This window comes from Myotis myotis, unplaced genomic scaffold, assembly GCF_014108235.1.
Source record: "Myotis myotis isolate mMyoMyo1 unplaced genomic scaffold, mMyoMyo1.p scaffold_m19_p_1, whole genome shotgun sequence".
NCBI lineage: Eukaryota > Metazoa > Chordata > Mammalia > Chiroptera > Vespertilionidae > Myotis > Myotis myotis.
In genome coordinates, this window is record NW_023416313.1 from 150,075,513 (window position 1) to 150,098,759 (window position 23,247).

General features: G+C 44.3%; 2 protein-coding genes across 2 annotated transcripts; both read right to left on the reverse strand.

The window, feature by feature from the left end:
- Positions 1-614: 614 nt before the first annotated feature.
- Positions 615-2,073, reverse strand: LOC118649068 (tubulin polyglutamylase complex subunit 2-like). Its single transcript, XM_036295843.1, is given in 2 exon segments — positions 615-1,329; positions 1,331-2,073. Coding segments are annotated over 2 exon segments (999 nt in total). The 5' UTR covers positions 1,615-2,073.
- A 13,725-nt stretch (positions 2,074-15,798) lies between these two features.
- RNASE6 (ribonuclease A family member k6) lies at positions 15,799-17,342 on the reverse strand. The gene is made up of 2 exons (XM_036295856.1): positions 17,087-17,342; positions 15,799-16,725 (listed from the first exon to the last, which is right to left on the reverse strand). Exon 2 carries the CDS (start codon positions 16,719-16,721, stop codon positions 16,257-16,259), a length of 465 nt encoding a protein of 154 aa, XP_036151749.1. The 5' UTR covers positions 16,722-16,725; positions 17,087-17,342; the 3' UTR covers positions 15,799-16,256.
- Between the last annotated feature and the right edge of the window lie 5,905 nt (positions 17,343-23,247).

Consider the following 23,247-nt stretch of genomic DNA (forward strand, 5'->3'; position numbering starts at 1 on the left):
CGATTGAAAACACCAACCGCGCCCTCCGCCGCCAGCCCGCTCCGCGCACTCCGCACCTCAGAATTTGACTTCAGCACTGCGCCTCCTCTGAGTGTCCGTATGCATTTCTTTTTCCTCCTAGTTGTAGGACTTCCACTCAGCCAGCGTTCCTGTGGTTCTGGGTGTTGTCCGTTCCGTTTTTTAGTTTCACTTTTGAAGTAGTTGTTCAAGGCAGCAAACTCCAGCGTTAACCTATGCCGCCATCTTGGTTCTCTCAGAACATTGCAGTTCTAATGCCTCGTGGTTCTAAACCAGCGGCTTCTTTGGGGCACTCCTCAGTTACTGCTGGGGGGCTGCTTCTGGGAAGAGAGGAACCTCTGAACGGATCTATTTGGCTACTTTAAACAAGATCTAAAATTTTACACAGCTTCTGGAGGTAGGGGTGGCATGAGAGGAGGACTCTCAGGGAGACCTGAGTATGCCCTTCCAACTCCTGGCTAATTCATGGGAGTAAGAGGCCTAGGGTTTGGTCACTCAGATGGGAGGAGGCCCTCAGGCTTGGGCCCCCCTGGGCATCTGTGCATGGAAATCATCACTGTGGGGCTGCAGGGAGCTGGGGGTAGGGGGAGGGAGACTCATTTCCGCACAGGGTTTCCAGAGCCAGAGGAGGATTTAGGGGTGGAGGGGGTGGAGGGAGGACCCAAGGACCCTTTCTGGCTGCCTTCAGATGGAGCAGACTCTTTCTTTTTGGGGATTAAGATCTTGTTCTTGCTCTTGAACACTTTGCTGGGCTCCAGCTTGTTCACAAAGTAGTCAGTCTCTTCAGTGAGCAGGCTCGTGTTGTAGGTGATGGGCTTATACATATTGAACCATTGCTTGGCCTGTGGGCTGATGCCATAGCTGGTGAAGGCATAATGCCACTGGGGCAGGCCCAGGTGCGTGAGGAGCAGGCGGTAATAGGCTGTAAAGGTATCTGTGAGGAAATGCCAGTACAGTGCTCTGTCCAGGAACCAGATCTCAGTGTCTTGCGCTAATGCTGGTTTCCCTTTTTTGTGGACACGGCAAACCTTCCCATTCCCATTGCAAAGGTCCAGGTCAAATATCACACTGCGAGAGTCAAAGTGGGGCTTCTCTGGCTGGTTCTCACTGGCTTCTTGTGTATTGTCCTCCAGGTCAGCCCGAGTTGGTGCATTAGGAAGTGAGTACATGGAAGACTGGCTGAGTTGAGTCAGTTTTGTGATACTATTAATTGCCATGTTGCCCAATGGGATGGTGTGCTCATCCAGCTTCACACTCCATGCCATGTAGAAGCCGTTGGTCACCAGGTAAAAATTCTTGACATCCTCAGGCAACACAGTTATTTTTTTGTTCCCATGAAAAAATCATATGGCGTTCAGCAGGTGCCTTTTCTATGATGGTCACCTCTGTCACACCTAGGGATGATTCCAGGATGCGGGTGACCCCCAGGGTCAGCTTCTCCAGGTGCGACTTGCAGGAGCCCCGGGCTGGGCCGGAGCGGCGGCTCCTCCATGGCTCTCTAGCCCGCTCCGTGCACGTGGCCAGGCAGGGGGTTGGGGCCATCCAGCGGGTAGCGCCACAGGGCCGGGCTCCGCCCCTGAGCCTCAGCCATCGCATTCATGGCATGCCGGGAGTTGTAGTCCTAGGTGCTGAGGCAGTTCTGGGGCTCTCGTTCTGGTGGCCCTGACTAGAGCTGCACTCCTTTCAGTTGTATTTTTGAAGTGGTTGTGCGAGGCAGCAATTTCAGGTGTTTACCTATGCCACCATCTTGGTTTTCTCCCTTAGGCTCTATTTTAATATGGCTCCACTCATGTAATCTTCCACCTGGGTCATGAGACCACTGGGACCTGCATCTGTGGAATAAAGTGATAGGTGACAACAGATGGTCCAGGTTCAGACTTGCACAGCCGGGGTGCCAATGGGAAGGAAAGTGGTCTGGACAGGTGGAGACTGGGAAAAGAAAGGTGGGGTCCTGTCCTGGAGGGGTCAGGCACAGCAAGAGAAACAGTCATCAGGCGATAAATGAGAGGTCTCTGTTCTGTGGGGAGACTATTGCTACCCCACAAAAAAAGGAGTACTATCTAGTCCAGTTATGGCGAACTTATGACACGAACTCATTTTTTGGTTGATTTTTGTTAAATGGCATTTAAATATATAAAATAAATATCAAAAATATAAGTCTTTGTTTTACTATGGTTGCAAATATCAAAAAATTTCTGTATGTGACACAGCACCAGAGTTAAGTTAGGGTTTTTCAAAATGCTGACACGCTGAGCTCAAAAGGTTCACCATCACTGATCTAGTCCCTTCTGATTAACATGGCAGAATTACACCCCAGTCCTTTCAGGGTTGTGATCTCTACTGATTGATTAGTGCTAGGAGGTAGGGCATCATTAGTAATTACATCTGGTTTGGCTAAGAAAGAATTCAGAGCCAAAAACTCAAATACAAGCAAAAGTTAGAAGAAGTGAGCCTGCTGAACTGCTTGACTTAAGAAACAAATTACAGAGGCAAAAGAATGCCTTTTGGAGTTTAGGAGAAAGAAAGCAAAGATAATGCACCCGAGGGAAGATGGGGAAAGGCACAGGCATGCTAGAGAGAGTGTGCCTGGGGACAAAAGGTGCAGAAAGGTGTGGGTGTATTCAAGTGAGGGAGAGCACCTGCTGGGTTCTTCATCTTAAGGGCTTTTATTTGTTTTCTAAAGGTGGGGATTTTAGGGGAGGTCTCAGAGGTGGATCTCGATAGAATATGCATCAGCTTCCCAAAGCGTGTCCATTCAGGGTTGTGATCTCTACTGATTGATTAGTGCTAGGGTAGGAGATCATTAGTAATTAAATCTGGTCCCAAAGTCAGCCATGTCATTTCTTCATCTGGTTTTGCTGCTTTTCTGGGCCTGGAGCTGAAACTCAACTGAGGCCTAGCTGTTATCTCTAGTCTGACCAAACGCTCTCTGTGGTCAACAGATCCAAGGCTTTGTTCATAAGATTATTTTATGCGGGTCAGAACCTCATTTTTCTGGGGGTTTAATGCTTCAGGGAATGGTCATGCAAGGGCTTGTATGGGAGTTGTATGATTCTATTCCCTGCCCCCTTGTTCCTCTTAAAAAGGGGATCTAAATTGCATGATTAATGATATAAAAGGTCAAAGGGTCTAAACTGTATGACTAGTGACATGCTAGGGAGGAAAGGTCACCTTGGGAGTATGATCCAAGCCTATAATACTTGTTTTCTCTAGTTTTGTTCCTTGTTAGGGACCCAGGAATTTCCACTCATGACTTTGGTTCCTGCTCTGCTTATGCCTGTCTAGATGCCTACTCTGTTACCAGAAGACTAACCCAGGCAGATTAACCTTAAAATGGAGGTACTAACATGGGTATCTGCTTGAAGGCAGAGATAATCATGTCCAATGAAGAATAATATTAATTTTCAGAAGATTCTTTAAACAAAACAAGCTTCAATAATTCTACATTCTCAGTATACAGATAAACACATATTAGTGTCCCAGCTCTTCCTTACCCTTGCAGCTTTAAGTGTATCTGATATTGTAGGCAGTTACACAGATATGACCAGAGTAGAAACTACAGGCCAGATACAGAAGGTTACCAGGATTGAAAGTCCTGAGTGCCTAGCAATGGGGGAAACTTCGTAAACAAGTATTGTATGGTGGGACTTCACCCCCAAGGTGACTTTTCCTCCCCTGGCAGATCACTGGTCATACAGTTTATATGCCTTGACCTTTCATATCGCTGGTCATGCAGTTCAGATTCTCCCCTGAACTTTCATCCCTTGGAATGTTGCTAGTCATGTGTGAGACACCCTTAGAGGAGGTACAAGGGGGCCAGAAAATAGCATCATACAACTCTCATGCAAGCCCTTGCATGACCACTCCCTTAAGTATTAAGCCCCCAGGACAATGAGATTCTGACCCGAATCAAATAATCTTAAAAACAAAGCCTTGGATCTGTTGACCACAGAGAGTGTTTTGTTCAAACTAGAGATAACATCTAGGCCAGATGTGTTTCAGCTCCAGGCCCAGAAAAGCAAAACCAGATGAAGCAATGACATGGCTGACTTTGGAACCAGATCCTCCCCTGAGATCTCCCCTAAAATCCATGCCTTTGGGAAATAGATGCCCTCAAGATGAAGGACCAGGTCTCTCTCTCTCTCTCTCTCTCTCTCTCTCTCTCTCTCTCTCTCTCTCTCTCTCTCTCTCATAACCATACTTTTCCCTATCCCCTTCTTCCCTCAGGTGCACTCTCTTTCTAGAGCACTGGTTCTCAACCTTGGCTGCACATTAGAATCACCTGGGAATCTTTTTAAAATCCTGATTTCTGGGCCTCATCCTCCGGAAATTCTGTTTCTTTGTTATGGGGTGGGGCCACAACATTAGTAACAAAGAAACAGAATTTCCGGAGGATGGGGCCCAGAAATCAGGATTTTAAAAAGATCCCCAGGTGATTCTAATGTGCAGCCAAGGTTGAGAACCACTGCTCTAGAGCATGCCCAAACTTTTCCTTCCCTCTTTCTTCCCTCAGGTGCATTATCTTTGCTTTCTTTCTCCTAAGCTCCGAGGGCCCTCGTTTGCCTCTTGTAACTTGCTTCCTGAGTCCGTGCAGTCTAGCTGGCTCAGTTCTTCCATGAATTACTTCTACTCCTGTGACTTCCTAAATAAACTTTTGCTTGTACTGGAGTTCCTTGGCTCTAAATTTTTTTCTTAGCCCAAGTCAAGGATCAAGGTGCAACATCTGGTGTCCTCCACTGATTACATATCCAGAAAATCATACTGTGTTCTGCCTCTCTCTGTGGTAAATTCTTCCTTCAGTTCCATCAGAAAATTGTCCCCCAGTCTAGTATTAAATTCACAATTAAAATGAGTCCTTCAAGTAACAGTAAGTGGTCGTCATATCAGACTCCTTCTTTCCAAGAGCTGCCGCATCAGTATTTGTATGCTGAGCTTTCTCTCTGTGAAGTGAAGGCCTGCTCCCAATCCCCATGCTTGCCTTCTTAGTCTGATTCAGGCCTCACAGAGCAAGTGGGATCACTAGGGGCTCTGAATCTATTCACTCATGGTAGAAAGCACTTTAATATTTTTTTTTGGATTTGATATAGCTCTCCACATGAATAATTCATGATTTATGATGGAGGTCCTACCTGGAAGTTTTGTTGCTTGTACAAGGTTTGTGTGCCCAATGCTTAAAAACACACACAAGAACAATATTTAAAACATCAGAGTTTGAAGTAAGCAAATATTCATTGACCAAGAAGATCCAGCTCAAGAAGATGGAGGGGGAAGGGTGCCTTATAGCTTCCACAATTCCATGTTAAGAGAACCCAGATTTCAGGTTCATTTATGTCAAGGAAAGGGAGGGATGGGGGAGGTGGGTAGGATCTTAGATAGTTAGGCATGACCAGGGTCCAAGAAAGAGCAAGAAATTTCTAAATTATTTTGTTCCTATCTGTCCCTTGACCCCAGCTGAACTGAGCCTGGTCTGTAACTGAGCCTGACTCCTGTAAATCTTTGATAAACTGTCATTACTTTGTATATATATCCCCACCTCTTTGGAAAAGGCTCCTTCTGACAAGTGGCTGCTCTTACAAAAACTCAAACCTTAAGCAGAATTCCACCAGTTAGTTAGCATATCTATAGTGGGAGATATTAGCCGGAAGGCCATGGGAGAAATTTGGATTAAAATTAAGATATCAGAGAGAGCAAGCATTTCACCGTTTCAGGTACAAAATGAAAGTGTACCTCTTGAAGACTAGACAGTGGCACGCCTGGAAGCATCTCAACACTGTTTCCCAGGAGCCACTTTCTGGGGGACAAATCATTCAGTGAGTTCACATGTACTTTGGGTTTCTTTGTGGTTTGCAGTAAGTGTAGATGGAAAGGTGTTTTCTCACCTTCCTCCCTCCAATGCTTATTGGGCCGAGCCAGCTCAGGCAAGGGTTCATAAGCCTGAGTGAGGGTGGTGAATGGATGAAGAAATGACAGACAAAGAGAATAAGCTGGGTCTAGGTCAGCGGTTCTTAACCTGTGGGTCACGATCCCTTTGGCAGTTGAATGACCCTTTCACAGGGGTTGCCTAAGACCATCCTGCATATCAGATATTTACATTACGATTCATAAGAGTAGCAACATTTGCCTAATGGTTCCAGCCTCGGGCAAACTACGGCCCGCGGGCCGGATCCGGTCCGTTTGAAATGAATAAAACTAAAAAAAAAAAAAAAAAAAAAAAAAGACCGTACCCTTTTATGTAATGATGTTTACTTTGAATTTATATTAGTTCACACAAACACTCCATCCATGCTTTTGTTCAGGCCCTCCGGTCCAGTTTAAGAACCCATTGTGGCCCTCGAGTCAAAAAGTTTACCCACCCCTGGCTAACCTGTTTGGCTCAGTGGATAGAGCGTCAGCCTGCAGACTGAAGGGCCCCGGGTTCGATTCCGGTCAAGGGCATGTACCTTGGTTGTGGGAACCTCCCTAGTAGGGAGTGTGCAGGAAGCAGCTGAATCGATGTTTCTCTCTCATCGATGTTTCTAACTCTCTCTCCCTCTCCCTTCCTCTCTGTAAAAAATCAATAAAATATATTTTTTAAAAAAGAGTAGCAACATTACAGTTATGAGGTAGCAACGAAAATAATTTTATGGTTGGGTCACAACATGAGGAATTGTATTTAAAGGGCCAGAAGGTTGAGAATCACTGGTCTAGGTGGATCTTTCTGTGCCTGGCTGAGGCCACAGAGAGAGATCCAGAAGCAAGCTGAGCCTTTATTTTATAGTCAGAGGTAAACAAGGTAGTGGTCACCACAGTTACAATGTTCTTGTGAGTTTCACTTGTTTTGGCAGCACTTGCTACATCTCCCTCAGCCCATTAGCTTCCCAGATAAGATCTAGGGAGTGTCATAAGGTCAAGCCTAATTATGCTAAGAGGACGGTGCCCTCTAAGCTGGGACTTGTTTGTGGCTTTGCCAACACGTCAGTCCGAGGCTTAACCCTATAGCCGCGCCTTGTAGCTTATCTTCTTTCTCACCCCCTTACTGTCTTCTTAATTAACAATTAACAACAAATAAGGCATCATTTACTGTTACCTGTGTGGATGAAAGGAGCCACATGCTAACCGGACAAGCTCAGGGGAGGCCTGCGTGGCAGTCTTGCAAACTCAAGAGACCTAAAAACCCACAAAAGATGGTCTGAAAATGAAATATTTAACTACAAACAGGTTATAGTGGGTAGTCGTGTCCTAGGCCAGTATTTTCTCTGACAAAGATCAACTTAGATCTTTACTGAGCCCATTTACCTTTTTGCCTCTAAGATAACATATGTGTGAGATGTCTGGGTAACTTGTAACTTCCTTTTCCCTCCAGACCTCTCAGGGCACAACAAATGGCACCAGGACTTTCCCTCATTGTTATTGTTATCAAGTTGATTGTCAACTGTTAATTATGTTAAACTATCCTGTATTCATCCATCTAAAAGAAACATATGTCCATCATTTCACTTTTTACTCTATCCCAGAGGTTTCCCTGCTTTGCTTTATCCCACCTCCTTAATCGATCACCAATGAATTTCATGGAACCCATCTACGTCCCTTTCCTTTGATTGCAATGTATAAATACCGATGTAACCCACCATTCTCTGGAGCATTATCTCAATTTGTTGAGGTTCTGCTTCCCAGCATATGTCGATAGTTTGGTTCAAATAAACCACAAAATTCTTTACATGCTTTCTACATTAACACCTATCTTAAAAGCCAGGTTCTTGAGTCTCAATATCATAGAAATAAGCACTGAACTCTGTGCAAGATCAGGCACATATATTTTTTTGCAGACAGCTTGTACACAAGGGAGCAAACAGAAAAGAGAAGTGAGCTCTCTGAGAGGTTCTTGTGGATGGCTTATATAGGGGCCTTGGTGTGGGTGTAGGAATTGGAAATGGGATGAGATCAGTTGTCCCATGATCCATAGTCACTTGGTAGTAGCCGATTCTGGGGAACCACAAGTTTTCCATGGTCCGTGGGCCATTTGGAGGGCCTGTAAAATAATGCTTGCATAAATATTCTAGTTACCGATGTAGGCTGTGGGTCCAAGGACCTGAGGGTCTGAGATTCACTGTGGGTGCTTGACTTCACACAGGAAAGAAGTCAAACACAAGCCAGCATAGAGTTTAAAGTGAAAGTGAGTTTATTGGTGAAGCCATGAGACAGAATGGGTACTCCACAGACACAACAGCCCTCTTTAGAAGAATTGCTTCCTTTATTGAGGTTCATTTAATCAGGGATTGGGTATTTAATAAGAAGGGGTATATTCAGGATCTTTTGGGGAAAGGGATGGGGATTTCTTAGAGAAGCTCTGTCAGATATTTTGTGTTCTTTTATGGGCTTTCCATTACTGATCAGGGCTGCTCAGGTTGTGTTGTTTAGCATGCTAATGTATTAAAATGATTGCATAATGGTTTATGGTTAGGTGAAACTAGTCACCAAGTTGTGATACCATTGACATAATCTGATTATTATGTAACAGAAAGGGAGTAAAGGGAAGACTAGATAATATAGGCATGCCCTTTATACAGCCTTGCTAGATAGCTGTAGTTCTCCAAGTCTGTTCCCCATAGGTCAATGGGGGAAGGGACTTGACAAAGGCTGTTTGGACCCATGCCCAGTAAGGTCTGAGTGATATGGAAGGTGCTTATCTGTCAGTAACACCTGGGAACAAGTCAGGGCCACAATAAGCATGGCCTCTGTAAGTGGGAGAAACTTGAATATTTAAACTCCTGGACAAAGGATCCCTCTCTCTTGTCCCTTGTTCCTTGGTCCTCTTGCTTTCTTGGTACTCCTGTTGCAGGGGGTGTGTTTTCCTGCATTCCTCCATGTGTCTCATGGCCATGTGGACTCCACACAATAGATTAATCAACTAAATCTGCTTGATCCTGAACTGTGCCTGGCTGCAACATGGAACAGAGGCTTTGGACACTGGTCCTGCTTTTGGTTCTGCTGGACCCCCAGCTACACCTCTTTCAGGACTGTGTGAAGTACTTTCATGGTACTTTGCAACCTGAGACATATAATTTCAACAAACACAACTCATCCTCCTGTGGGAGTCTTAGGAAATTCATTTTCTGAAGTTGTAGCAAGAGCCACTCCATGCCCACTAGTGTCAGGGAAATCTTACCCACTCATTTCTCCCACAACAGCTGGATTAAGCTGGTCTTTGCTGGTTTTAAGCCACAAATTTGGTGGAAGTTGGTCTTACTATCCTCTTGACAGTTCTATAGCTTTTATCTATTATAGTTGTTTTGCCAAATATCCTCTCTCATTACCATTTAATTGACAAAACATCTATTTTGCAGAACATGATGTTAAAAAAGGATATAGATACCTTTTTGGGATATTGATTTTAAGATGTTTATTACAAAACAAAAGACTCGGAAAGGGCCTTTGACCCCTTTCCTTTCCCATCCCAAAAGATTCAGACTGAGGACTTGGACTCATTTCAATTGAGTGTGGTAAACAAGAGGGCTTCATACAAGGACCTGTCAGCCAGATACCCCTGTGTCTCCCTGTTTCTGAGTTGCATCACAAGGATTTTTCTGCCCTGTGTGTTCTGTTCTTCCTCACTACCTATAGATCGCCCATTCTCACTCCTGAAATCTGATATCCTATACATACACAATGTTACTTCACTGTCTTTGAACATTTTATGCCTATGTGAATTCCCCATGTTCATGCATTAAACTTTGATTTTTCTCCTGTTATCTATCTCTTTTTATTTGGTTATTAGTCCAGCTAGAAGAACTTAGAAAGCGAGAGGAAGAGTATTAATATTTTTTTACACTCCCACTATTTAGCGAGCCAGGTAGGAGAATACTGGCTGGGACACTGCTGGTTCCTGGACTGCTTCTGCAGGTGACAGATTATGGATGTCTGACCACAGCTGGCAGAGGTGGTTAGCATTTTAGCCTGTCAGCCTCTCTGATCTCTTGTCTGCAGGGTCCAGTGGAAATTGGAAGTGGTGAAACTCTCTCTTCTAAATTAGATTGGCAGGAGAAAATATTTGTGGATCTAGACTCTTGGGCCTAATGACTCTTGGGGTTTTTAAATTAAATATTATTTTTTTAATTGATCCTTTTCTCCCCGAAATGGTTATTTTGTTTCTCTATGTCTATGTCTTTTATGTCATTCTGTCATAAAAAGGAAATAGCATAAGGATAGAACATGGCACAGACTCCCAATAAGCCTGTTCTTTGAGCCGACCTCACAGGCTGGGGAGGTAATGATTCTCATCCAGACAAACATTGCTGTGAGCCTTTATATAAGACTCAGATGAGGTTTTTTGTCCTTCATATTCTATGTCCTAAGATATTGGTTTCTGACCAGGGAAAATATTTTCTCTGGTCTCCATCATCTGGAAGACCCTTACTGGGCTGCACCTGGTGACATTCAAAATGTCTGTCTGGCTGTGGGAAGTTTGTCAGAAGGGGCCCCAGCCCCAAACAGGTATTTGTCATCTAAACCTTTGTTGCTTGTTAGTGCTGTAAAAATCCCATTCCAGTAGCTCCTGCCTGGTGCCACAAATGAGCAGGGTGTGGCTGGAGGCATCTCACATATTGTGGCATACACTCCATCTTTCTGACTTCCTGTGTAATGAAGGTCTGTGCTTTCTCTGAGAGTGAACTTGTGTAGCTATGAGAGCTGCACCTTTTGCACTCTTTGTGTAAGCCTTTCTGCTTCCTTGGTTAAACTGTAAAAGACTATGGGGTCACTATTAAAATCCTACTGTCATTGACTAGATGGTATTTGTTTTGAATTGAAAAACTTTTAAATGAAAACTTTTATAGAGCTCTCATATTGGTATAATAACTAGCCATTAAGATACCCTTAATAAGATGGAAGGACAGAAATTAGAATAAAAATCAAAGTCCACTCAGACCCCTTCCTATTTACTTCCAGAAATTTGTAGATATTGTAAAAATTAGGTCATTGGAAGCACAATTGCCTAGCACTTTAGAAGAAGCCCCCCCCGCGCCCCCCTCCCCCCACCCTACACAGAAATATAACTTGAGACTTTTGAATTAGCTATTTTGCTTTCTGGGTGTTACAAGTGTTAATTAGATTAACAGGATAATTTTTTTTTCAAATGTAGAAGGAAAAGTTAGAGACATTCCATTAAGGTGGAAATTTTTAAAAGATTATTGAGTTAAAAGATTATAAGAATTGTATTAAATAGATTTTAAAGGATTCAATAACTGATCAGAAACTTAACAAAATTGGAAGCTAATTTTTCAAAGAATAATAGGTTATATTATTAAGAGCTGTTCTAAATTGGAGAACTCAAGTCACACCATTGAGTTCACCCTGATACCATTGTAATTAGCTAGTTGTTAATAACAGGGAAGGAGCAAAGGGAAGGGCAGACATTATAGGTATATTCCCTGCAAAGCACTGGGGAGGGAACCACATAGGGAAGATAGATGCATGCCCAGTAAAATTGTGCTGACAAAGGGAAGATACTTGCCTACCAGTCATACCTAGGAACAGAGATTATTGGTCAGAATGGGCATGGCCACTGACATAGCACGAAGATTTGGGATATATAATCCCCGAAGTTCATTCTCTTGGTTCCTCTTGGCATTCTTGGCTCATGACTAATGCTTGGCTTCTTGGCATTCTCCCATGTGGCCAACAGCCATGTGGACCCCCAACACACAATGGACTAGTGTACTGCAACAATAGTCTGATGCTGACCTGGACCAGGCTCCTACATGGAAAGCATTCAGGACAGTGACTCTGATTTTAGCTCTAATGAAACCCCATCTATCTAAACCTCTCTCTCTCTCTCTCTCTCTCTCTCTCTCTACCTATATATTTATATCTCTATCTCTATCAATCTATCTATATCTATACCCATATATCTCTCTATCTCTATCTATCTCTATCTCTATCTCTATCTCTATCTCTATCTCTATCTCTATCTCTATCTCTATCTCTATTTCTATCTCTATCTCATCTATAGATATTTCTTCTATGACAGGCCTAAGGGAAATGGGACTTTGGAAAACAAGTGATGTTAATTCCACAGAAATAAAAACCACTCATTCTCCCGTGCTAGTCTCAGAAAATTATTTTTATGGGATATCACAAGCACAGCAACAACTGGGAGAGTGGACCCAAACTCTTCCCTGCTATCACCCCTACTGGGTATCCACCTTTTCAGGTGTCAAGTGGCCCTGGCCTGTTTTTTTTTTTCCCAAGAGGAGAGCCCTTGAATATCTATCACCCTTGGATCCCAGGCACCTGAAACCTAAAATGTCATATTTCATTCTTTGTTTCTAAGACATGACATAAATGTGTGGTATAAAAAAAGGTGAGCCCAGTTAGGACAACTATGAAGGAATCGTCTGGTTTGGAAAGAACTTTCTGTAGCACTGGTAATTGACAGACTTGTAACTGCTTCAATATTTGGCCTTTCCAATATGCATTGTCTTCGAGTGCCACTTAAAGATTGCCACTCTACAAAGCACTTTGAATTATATTATCCTTTTAACCATGGGGGTCATTGCTCAATAACACGTGAGATTGACAAAGACACTGAAACTCCCTCTGTGAAAGTCACCTGTGAAAGGGAGCAGAGTATGCCACCCCAAAATATACCTCTTTGGAATAAAAATTATTTTTAGGTTACTACTTTGAGGAACTGCACACACAGAAGAAGCCCTGAAAACAGAGTGGAAGTTACCCTTTTATAAGGGAAATTTATATAAAAAAGTGGGGTCTGTTCCAGGCAAAAGCTATTACCAGAGATTCCTTTTTTATTTGGGAGACTTATCTATATCACACAGCAACCTTTGTCTACCATACATTTACTCTTCTCACCTTCCTGTGAATTGTCTTCTACCTCTTTGAAGTCCCAGACTTCTACCCAGTTTCTTAGTTCAGGATGGTGTATAAGGCTCAATCCTCTGCCACCTTTTGAGTCCCATATTTTTGTGGGGCTCCCATATGTACCTATATAGTTAAAATTGTTTCCTCTTATTAATCTGTCTTTTTACTACAGAGCATTCTCAACCAAGAACCTAGAAGAATAGAGAAAAAAATTATTTTCCTCCCTTACACCTAGAGCAAACATGTCAAACTCGTGGCCCACGGGCTGCATGGAGCCCACAACAAATATTTTTGTGGCCCAGACAATATAACAGTATGTAAGAAACACTTTAATAAAAATTTCATAACTTAATTTTTACAATATACTGTTATACATAATTATTAATAACGAACTACAACGTTCAGTAATGACTCATTGCTATCATCATGTTACATTCATTTCCCTTAGGCACCTTACACGCAGGAGCACTATTTCTCTCCACTAATACTAGCAGCAAATATTTTAGCAGCTGATTGCCAGGTCATGAGTCTTGGACTGACTTGTTTGGTGTGCACAACAGGAAATATTTCACTTTTGGAGAACAAGAAAAATAGGTTTATTTGCTTTAAGCTTATTTGTGTAGTTATTCGGTGTCTGGTAAGTTAATGTTCAAGAAAAATATTAATTTTTATTAAAATATTCTATTATTTTATGTTAACAATTACTCATTAATTTCAGCCCTTTGTATTTAGCATGTCTCTATTGAAATAAACCTACATTTCTATGAAAATTGAAGCTTTTGTTCTTTTGTGGCCCACATAAACTTAAACCTTGTTTATTTGTCCTGTGTTAGCCTTTGAGTTTGACGTGCTTGATCTAGAGCTAACATTGCTCTCCTTGGAAAACTGGCAAATGCAAGCCAAGATCTCTCTAGGCTGACAATGGTGTGAAAGTATTAGAGCATACAGTTAGTTAGGTAATAACAAAAGAGGAGGGGATGAATGGAACAGTCACCCTGGGGAGTAATTAGCATTGTTCTGCCAAAACAGCAAAACACCCCACCTAGTTGACCAGGCAGGAAAGATAGCTTTACAGTCACTCCAAAGGGTAACTGACTTAATTTTACTGGATTAATGGAGGGGTGGGGAGGGAGAAAACAGCAAGGGGGAATTCCTTTTACATAGTGCATGTCCAGTAAAAGCCAAGTGATGAAGCAGAACTGTGAGGCATGTGCAGTAGAAGCCATGCAAGGGAAGGGCACTAGCCTGGGAAAGTTTGGGGACAGGATCAGATTGAGGAAGGGCACATGCCCCAGAGAATCCAGAAAAGTGGATAGGGGAAGACACAAAGACAGCCTGGAAAAGCCAGGAAAGGGGTTGGGTGGTCCAAAAGAAAGATTGGACTTTCCCGAACCCAAGAGAATATATGGAAACTAGGCAAAGAGCACAATGTGTGTCCTTCTTGGAGCTTACTCCTGCCCTTCCTTCTCTTGGGCACATAATTTTGCCTTCTTTTCTCCTAACTCAAAGGGTCCTGGAAAGTCTTGCAATCTGGGGAGCAGTAAACAGAGCAAAGGACTCTCCTCTTGCCTCTGTAACTTCCTTTTCTGAGTCCACGCAGCTGTCCTATAGCCTGTCTGCTCTCTCTGCCTCTCTGAAAGCTTACTATCACTTGTCACTCTAATAAATCTTGCCATTGATTTAATGAACAAAATATACTGATGAACAAAATGGATCCAAGAGACATAGAGCATGGAACAGAATGATGAATTTTAGAGGGAAGGTGGAGGTTGGGGGAATGGTGGGGAGTGATTAACCTGGGAACTTAACATGCATACTAAAGGCCCCAGACACGAAATTTGTGCATGGGTAGGATCCCTAGTGGCTGTCAGCTGCCAATTGGTTGGCACCTCCCTTCCCCAGCTGCTGGCTTCTGGTCAGGGCCTTTTTTCATTCCACACCACCCCTTGGTGGTCAGCACATGTCAGAGTGAGTGATTGAGCTCCGGAACTGTCGAACTCCAAGGGGACACTTTGAATATTAGGCTTTTATATATATACTAGAGGCCTGTTGCAGGAATATTCCTGCAAGAATAAGGCTTCATGCGGCTGGAGCGAAGCAGAGAAGGGAGAGAAACTTGCTGAGGTGGGCTTTGCTCCCGCTCCCAGCTGCTGCAGCTGAACTAGCCCTCCCGCTCCCAGCCGCTGCCCCTCCCTCCCCAGGCGCTGCCCTTTATGCTCCCAGCTACAGTGGTTGGACTTGCCCTCCCACACCCATCCCCTGGGGCTGGGCTTGCCCTCCTGCTCCCAGCTGCTGCCCCTTCCCCTCCTAGCCACTGTCCCTCCTGCTACAAGCCACTGAGGCTGGGCTTTCCCTCCCACTCGCAGCCACTGCGTCTGGGCTTGCCCTCTCACCTCCTGCCTCCCACCTCCACAGCCTTAGCTCCGTTTCTGTCCTTGAGGCCTCTACTTAGCTCCCTTCTGTACTGCTCGGCCTCCATGTTGTCCTCAGTCTTCGCTTGCAGCTGGTATATGCAAATTAACCGCCGTCTTTTAGCTCTATAATTGAAACATTGTATCTTTTGGAGCTGTTGCTTCAGGAACTCAGAGCCGGCAGCGGCAGGCGGGGAACCTTGGCTTCCTCCATCACGGGGGCAACCAAGCCTCATGTTCGCTTCAGCTGCGTGGCTGCAGGCCGCCATCTTGGTTAGCAGTTAATTTGCATATCACCCTGATTAGCCAATGGGAAGCGTATTGGAGGTACGGTTAATTACCCTATTTGTCTATTATTAGATAGGATAGATATGCATAGCCCATGGACACAGACAATAGAGTAGTGAAGGCATTGGAAGAGTGGGTGTGGGGTGGAGGGGGTCAATGGGAAACAAACAAATGGGACATCTATAATACTTTCAACAATAAAGATAAAAATAAATAAATAAATAAATCTTGCCACTATTGCTAAACTCCTCCTATGTGAGTGTCCTGAAATTCTTTTCCCGTGACCCAACAGAAGTGCCTATTTCCAAAGGGTGTTGGGACAGACCCGCCTTAGTGTCAGTCCTCTTCTGGTAACAAAAGGGTTCTCACTCATACTCTCATTAGAATGCAGCAGAAAGTGGTTTTATTGCTGTTAAAACAGTATAACAAAGCTTGGCAGAAGTTTCCAGGTTAAAAATATGGAGGTCTGGACACTTCTTTGCCCTCTTTCTTGTTGCCTTCCTTTGAAACAGGCAGAAAAGCAGGAAAGAATCCTAATTTCTTTATGTCCCAATGCTGGTCTGGTGTCCTTGACACTTTAATTCTTCCAATATCTTCCTTTTCTCTTCTATGGGAACCAGGGAATCAACAAAAGAAAAGGCAGAAGGGAATCTGAAATAAGTGAGAGGCAAAATGATAAGAACTTTAAACAACCTTATCTAAGTGTACAGGAATCAAATGATAGGGAGGGTCTCTCTTCTGAGGGGGGTCACAGGCAATAATGAAGAACTTGTACTGGGCAGAATCTTTGTAGCGGCAGTTAGGATACTTCCCTGCAATGAGATTGCAGTTAGTGAGGTTAACAGGCTTTGAGCTCTGGTGGCAATTGTTCCGGCCATTCTTGCAGACAGTCTTGGGCAGCTCACAGGCAGCAGCCACATTCTGGAAGGAGTCATGCAGAAAGGTGTTTTGAGGCTTACAGTGCTGAGTATAATTATTGACACCATGCATTGCCTTGTTGCATTGGAGAGGGCTTGGTTGTATATGCTGAATTTCAAACCACTGAGCCTTGGTGAGATTCTTAGGCAAAGCATAAAGTGGATACACTGGTCCCCATAGTCCCAGCAGCAATAGGAGAGGAGGAAAGCGTTCCAAGAGATCTAGGGCCATCTTTCTGTGTAGGAAGAGGGAAGAAACAGTAGTAGTAGAAGCAATAAGAGCAAAATTATTATCTATAACCATTTAGATTTTTATTGTAATTTTTAAGATTTCATAATTCTTTTTTCTTCTAACCATCTTCTTTCTCACCCGAGTCTTACAATTCTGTGATGAGCCTGAGGAGGATTATGAAGAAGACCTTTCCTCTTATTGGCCAGGCCTGATTCTTCTCTTTGTCTTATACTCATGGGTTTGATGGCCCCCATGTAAGAAACCTTGTGTCTTTTCTCCTGAAATATTTATCCTCTATCTATTTGACTTGGACCTGCCAGCCATCTTCACTGTCCTAGTCTCCCCAGCCCTGAGGCTTCTCTTACCAGCTTTCCACCTTGGTGCTCCCTCTGGAAACAGAAGCAGTAGTTCCCGGCTCAGAGGCTTTTGTAGGCTGTTTCTTCCTCAGGCATTCCAGAGCTGCCTGCCTTCTCAAGGGAAAGTTCAGAGCCCTTACGAAAGAGAAAGGCTTGGAAGATAACCTTTTTGTGTGCAATTTGGATGAGATACTTAGATCTTCAAACTCGCTGTTTAAAATCGTATCAATATCACTAGAGGCACAAGAAGAGTAAGCTTACTTAAAGAAACAGTGTGACTCAAAACTCAGTTTGAGGAACTGATCACTTCCTGATGTGGGTTGTTTGCTTCCTTCCTGATTTGAACCTTCAGTTTTTTGAAGTTCTATGATTTCAGTTTCTTAAGAGTAAATCTGATATAATAGCTGCCACATACTTGATAATGTTGTAAGTACCAACAACAGACTTGAATAAATTATTCATTTATGTGGACAATTATTAGAACAGATACTGAGCTACTCAGATTTCATCCTACCTAATAATAGACAAACAAGGTAATTGACCGTACCTTCGCCACACCTCCCATGGGCTAATCAGCGTGATATGCAAATTAACCACCAACAAAATGGCGGTTAATTTGCATACGTAGGCTTCAAGCAGTGGAGCAAAGACTGAAGGTAAGCCGGAGCTGCGAAGACGGAAGGCGGAAGGCGGCTCTGGCCAGAGCGAAGGCCTGGGTCCCAGGTGCCAGAGGAAAACCGGTGACGGCAGCCAGGAGAAGGGAAGGCCTATTGCACGAATCTCTTCTAATAAAAGAGACTGGTGTTCTAATAAAAGAGACTGGTGTTCTAATAAAAGAGAGTGTTGAACAGAAAAATACATTATATATTAATAAATATAAGCATCACTGACAGATCTGATAGAGGAAAAGACAGGGAAGTGTGAGGAGACAGTAGAGAGGAGGGATCATTGGAGGGCACAACACCTGAGCTGAGTTTTGATCATCAGAAGTGAGATGAAGAGGATGGTAAGGGCATCCCCAGAAGGAAACTCTGTGTGAAGAGACCCATACACATGAAGAAGAAGGGAAATTTTGGATATTTGGTTATTGAATCCATTCTTATCTTCCCATTGGTGCTGCAATACCCTTATTCAGAATCTCATTGTCTCATCCTACATGTTCTCCCTACCTCTAGCCTCTTTTCCTTCCAACTGTTAATATAAAAACATTCAAACCTGAAAAGAGTTTTTGTGAGTTTATTTGAGCCAAACTATCGACAATTACCAGGAAGCAGAATCTCGATGGATTGGGATAATGCTCCAGGGAATGGTGGTTTTTCACCTTAATTTACACTTTACATTAATGGAGGAGGTGTAAGAGGGTTACATGAAATCCATTGGTGATAGATTAAGAAGGTGAAGAAACCAAAGTGGAGGGTGGGGAGAAACCTCTGGGATTGGATAAAAAGTGAAATCATAGACACATTACTTAGGTGGTTTGCAGCAGTCAACAATTAACATGGCAACAATAACAATGAAGGAATTTGTGATATTGAAGGGGAAAATAAGACATTTGTTGGGGCTAGCTATCTGAATCTGTGCCAGTAACCTGCATTCTGATGCACACTCTTGCTAGCCAATAATTAACTCCATTCTTATCTGTGATGCCTGTCCTGCCTTGCAGAACCTGTTTCCTGGAATACTCCCGTTTTACAGAGGCCATAAACCATGAGCCATATACAACCCCTGAAGGAGGTTGGCAGCACTGGTGCCAGACAGGCCAAGCCTTTGAGTGTAATCTCACTTCCCCCATCCCAACTCATGGGGGGCTGCAAAGCCTGTGAAAAGTCCAGAAGCCTGATCCATATTTGGGGGACAAAGAAACTAAGGGTATAAAGGAAAAGCTTCATCCATATTCATCACTCAGGTTTTGGAAACAGACTACCCTGAGTCACTGTACTAGTACAGCTTCAAATATAGGGTTTTTCCTGAATTTTCTGAATACCTGTTGTTTTTCAGCTGCCTGGTAAATTCTGCAACATAATTTGGTTCCCTGACCAAGAAACATGCAGCCGAGTTGCCCTTTTGAGGTACTGCTGCCTGAGAGTAGGTGAGTGGGCCCTCTCCACCGAGCCCCCACAATGAAGGGAATGGCGCCATCAGCGATTGACTGAGTCCCAGTCTTCCCCGCACTCAGTTGGATCGGGCCACCCGCTGTGGGCTCCAGTGGACTCCAAGGAAGACAGGAAAGCCTTTCCGGGACCAGACTTCTGATCAGTAAGTTTCCCCGGGGACCCAGTCTGAGTTCAGTCCTGCCTTTAGGCGCAGAAGATGCGACCGATCACTGCCTATGCAAAATATTTGCCTCAGTTCAGGGACTTTCCGTGGGTGGAAGTTGAAACTCGGACTGACTGGTGTGTGAATGTGAGTGTGAGAGTCTGCGTGAAGTGAAAGTTACCTTGTGGTTGTCCTGTGTCTCTGTTAACTGGGAGGGATTACACTGTTTAACTTCAAACATGGGCAGTAGTTCCTCTAAACCTGCTGTCTTAGAATGTATGCTAAAGAATTTTAAGAAGGGTTCAGACCGTTACCTGCAATGCAGATGCCTCTCCATGAAATCAGGGCCCCCCAGCTTATGGCTGAGGAGGAGAAACAGAAATCCCAGGCCTAGGAAATACATTCTCCCAAAATAGTCTATTGGGGAGAATGCTGACATTCTGGGGAGGGGCAGTTCCTGAACCAGACACAGAAGACATTGCTCTGTGGTGTAAACTTTTAGTGTGTTGCGCACACCTTCATAAGAGTGTTCGTGTCTCTTTGTTGTTTAAAGATGGGGCAAGTCCCACTTTGGGGAAACCCAGTTAGGTGTGCTGAGGCTGAACATGTGACAGAGACTACAGGAAAGTTCTAGCAGCTGCCAAGAATTTTTTATCTTGAGGACCCTGCCTGCTCTCCCTCTCAGAATGTTGGCCACCAGAAACTCTTACTTAGTGAGGTGTCTGTGTGTCTATAATATAATTTTGGCTTTCTATCTTTTAGGGACTTTAGTTTGCTCTTCCCTGGTTTATGAATATGTATAGGGACAAAAATTATATAGGGAAGTAAACTCTGTAGGCTTAGATGGGCAACAAGGTTGATGCTTCCATGATAATGGGCAGTTTTTGAATGAGGATGGATTGATCCTGGGAGCATATGACTCCCAGCCAGATTTGTACGTCCTTTCTTTGAACAGAAAGGGCATCATGGTTGACAGCATAATTACTGTTTCCCATAAGTATAACTAGTCCCCAATGTTCTATTTTTCCTCATAACATTGGGAGGAACAGATCTATAGAAGTACCTTCTAGCTGTGAAGCAGAGCACTCCTGTTTTTATAAAGAAAAATAAAATAAAGTGGTACTTTCACATTGAGGTATCCCTGTTACAAAATTGGTAATAATTGGCTTTAAAAATCTCAAAGTTGCTAAGATATAATAAATAGATGTAACTAAAAGGAAGGATTTATGATAAAGCTTTTCAGTAATAATTATAAATGTTAATAATAAAAGTCCAGTTACTCAAGAGGAGATTGACTATTCTCTCTGTTGGAGGAAGGGACCAGTCATCCTTTTCTGTGTAAAAGTAGAGAAGCCTAAAAGAGAACAAGGACAGACAGAGAAATGTCCCCTCCCTTTGTGACCAGGGGACAATCTGAGGGAAAAGCCAAGGTGGCGATTTACAATCCCAGCCTCCCCCTCATCCAACTGGCCCTGAGGCCTCTGTGCTTCCACAAACTAGCTTTTCCAGGTTGCGAAAGGAGTTGGAGCAGTGGGAAAAAAAAGAAAAAGTTAAAACCTCTGCTGGACAACCCACCTGACTTAGCTGACCAGCTAGACCCAACTTTGGGCCCACAAGTGTATATGCAGACCTGCGTTAATGTCTATCTTGGGAATACTATTCTCAGGAAAAGAAGGGGGGAATGATTTGAAGGTTGGCTATTGCTATCTGGGAAAGGGAGCACCTGGCTGGCCCTGGTGTGCTTCCAGCAGATGTAAAATTTCCAAACCTGGGAGCCCCAGTGGGACCTTAACAACAAGGCCCATAGGAGGCACATGAGAGATCTCTCAGGGAACTAATAATTAACGATACTAGGGAATTAGTTCCCCGGTCTCAGAACCTAAATAAAGCCTTCAATATTCAGCAAGGCAAAGAAGAAGGGCCTTCTGAATGTTTCAAGACTAAAAGATCAAATAAGAAAGTACTCTGGATCAGACAAAGAGGACCTGTTGGGCCAAGAAATATTAAAAATTACATTTTGTCACCAATAGTTGGCCTGACATCTCAAGAACACGGCAAAGTTAGAGAACTGGAGGGATAGAAGTGCAGAAGAGCTGTCATAAAAGGCTCAGAAGGTCTATGTACATAAAGATAAGAAAGGCAGAAACAGGAAACTAACATAATGCTCACAACTGTAGAACAAGTGGCTCAGGATCTTAGCATGTTATCTCTAAGGAAAAATGTGGCAGTTTTGAATCCAAGCAGCTTGAGGTCTGGGAACAGGCTGTGGGTCCTGCTCCCTTTCCCTCCTGCCTTTTTCTTCAGCCTCCTAGGCCTATACATAATTTTCCAAAGTCTTTGATAACTTAAAGGCTTTAGAGCATTGCTGGGTTAAATGATAAACTTCTAAATATCTACACTAATAAAAGAGAAACATGGTAATTGGCATACGACCGCTACCCTTCCCATTGGCTAATCAGGGCAATATGCAAATTAACTGTCAGCCAAGATGGCGGCCGGCAGCCAGGCAGCTTGAAACTAACATGAGGCTTGCTTGCTTCAGTGACGGAGGACTCCCACGTTCCCCGCCTGCCGCTGCTGGCCTCTGAGCTTGCAGTTTCAAACATTGTAACAAATATAGACGGTAAACAAAACCCCAGAAACCAGCTTTCAGCTGGCTGGGATCTCAGAGCTGGAGTTGATACAGAGTTTTGAGAACCGAAACAAACCAGATACCTGCTTTTAGGAGCGGAGGCCTAAGAGCTGGAGCCTCAGAGCTAAAGCTGGTCCAGAATAAAAAAGAAAAAAGAAAAAAAGGAGCAGTTGGGAGCTTCAGTCCCAGCCTGAAAACAGCCCTCAGCCCCTCACCCAGACTGTCCAGGCACCCTAGTGAGGACCCCCACCCTGAAGGGTGTGTGACCAGCTGCAAACAGCCATCATCCCCTCATCCAGGCTGGCCAGGCACCCCAGTGGGGACCCCCACCCTGATCCAGGAAACCCTTCAGGGCAAACCAGCCAGCCCCCACCCATGCACCAGGCCTCTATTCTATATAGTAAAAGGGTAATATGCCTCCCAGCACCGGGATCAGCGGAACTGAGAGGCCTCCCGGCACCGGGATCAGTGTGACAGGGGGCAGCACCCAAACCCCCTGATTGCCCTGTGGCTCTGTGTGTGATGGGGGCAGGGCCACAACCTCCCTATCAGCCCTGCTCTGTTCGTGACAGGTGAAGGTGCCCCAACCCCCTGATCGGCCCTGCTCTGTGCGTGACGGGGGGGAGCTCCTCAACCCCCTGATGGGCCCTGCTCTGTGCGTGACAGGGGGGAGCTCCTCAACCCCCTGATGGGCCCTGCTCTGTGCGTGACAGGGGGGAGCTCCTCAACCCCCTGATGGGCCCTGCGTGACAGGGGGTGGTGCCACAACCTCCCCATTGACTCTGCCTTGAGTGTGACAGGGGGCGGTCCCCCAACCCCCCAATCTGCCCTACCCTGAGAGTGACTGAGGGTGGCATCGCAACCTCCCAATCTGCCCTGCTCTGTGCATGACAGGGGGCGGCACCCCAACTCCCCAATCGGCCCTGCTCTGAGCCCGACCAGGGGCTGCACCTAGGGATTGGGCCTGCCCTCTGCCACCCGGGAGCAGGCCTAAACCAGCAGGTCGTTATCTCCCAAGGGGTCCCAGACTGAGAGAGGGCACAGGCCAGGCTGAGGGACCCCCCCTCCCACCCGAGTGCACAAATTTTTGTGCACCGGGCCTCTAGTTTGAAATAATAGGATACTGAAACATTAACTAAGCTGAGTTTGCCTCCTCTGGAGAATCTAGAGAATGAAGTTGAATCTGTTAATGAATATCTTGTATTTTATTTGAAATCTCTCTTAAAATATAAATGTATTGCTAATCTGAGGAATGTTAATCACTTACATGTCACCTAAAAAT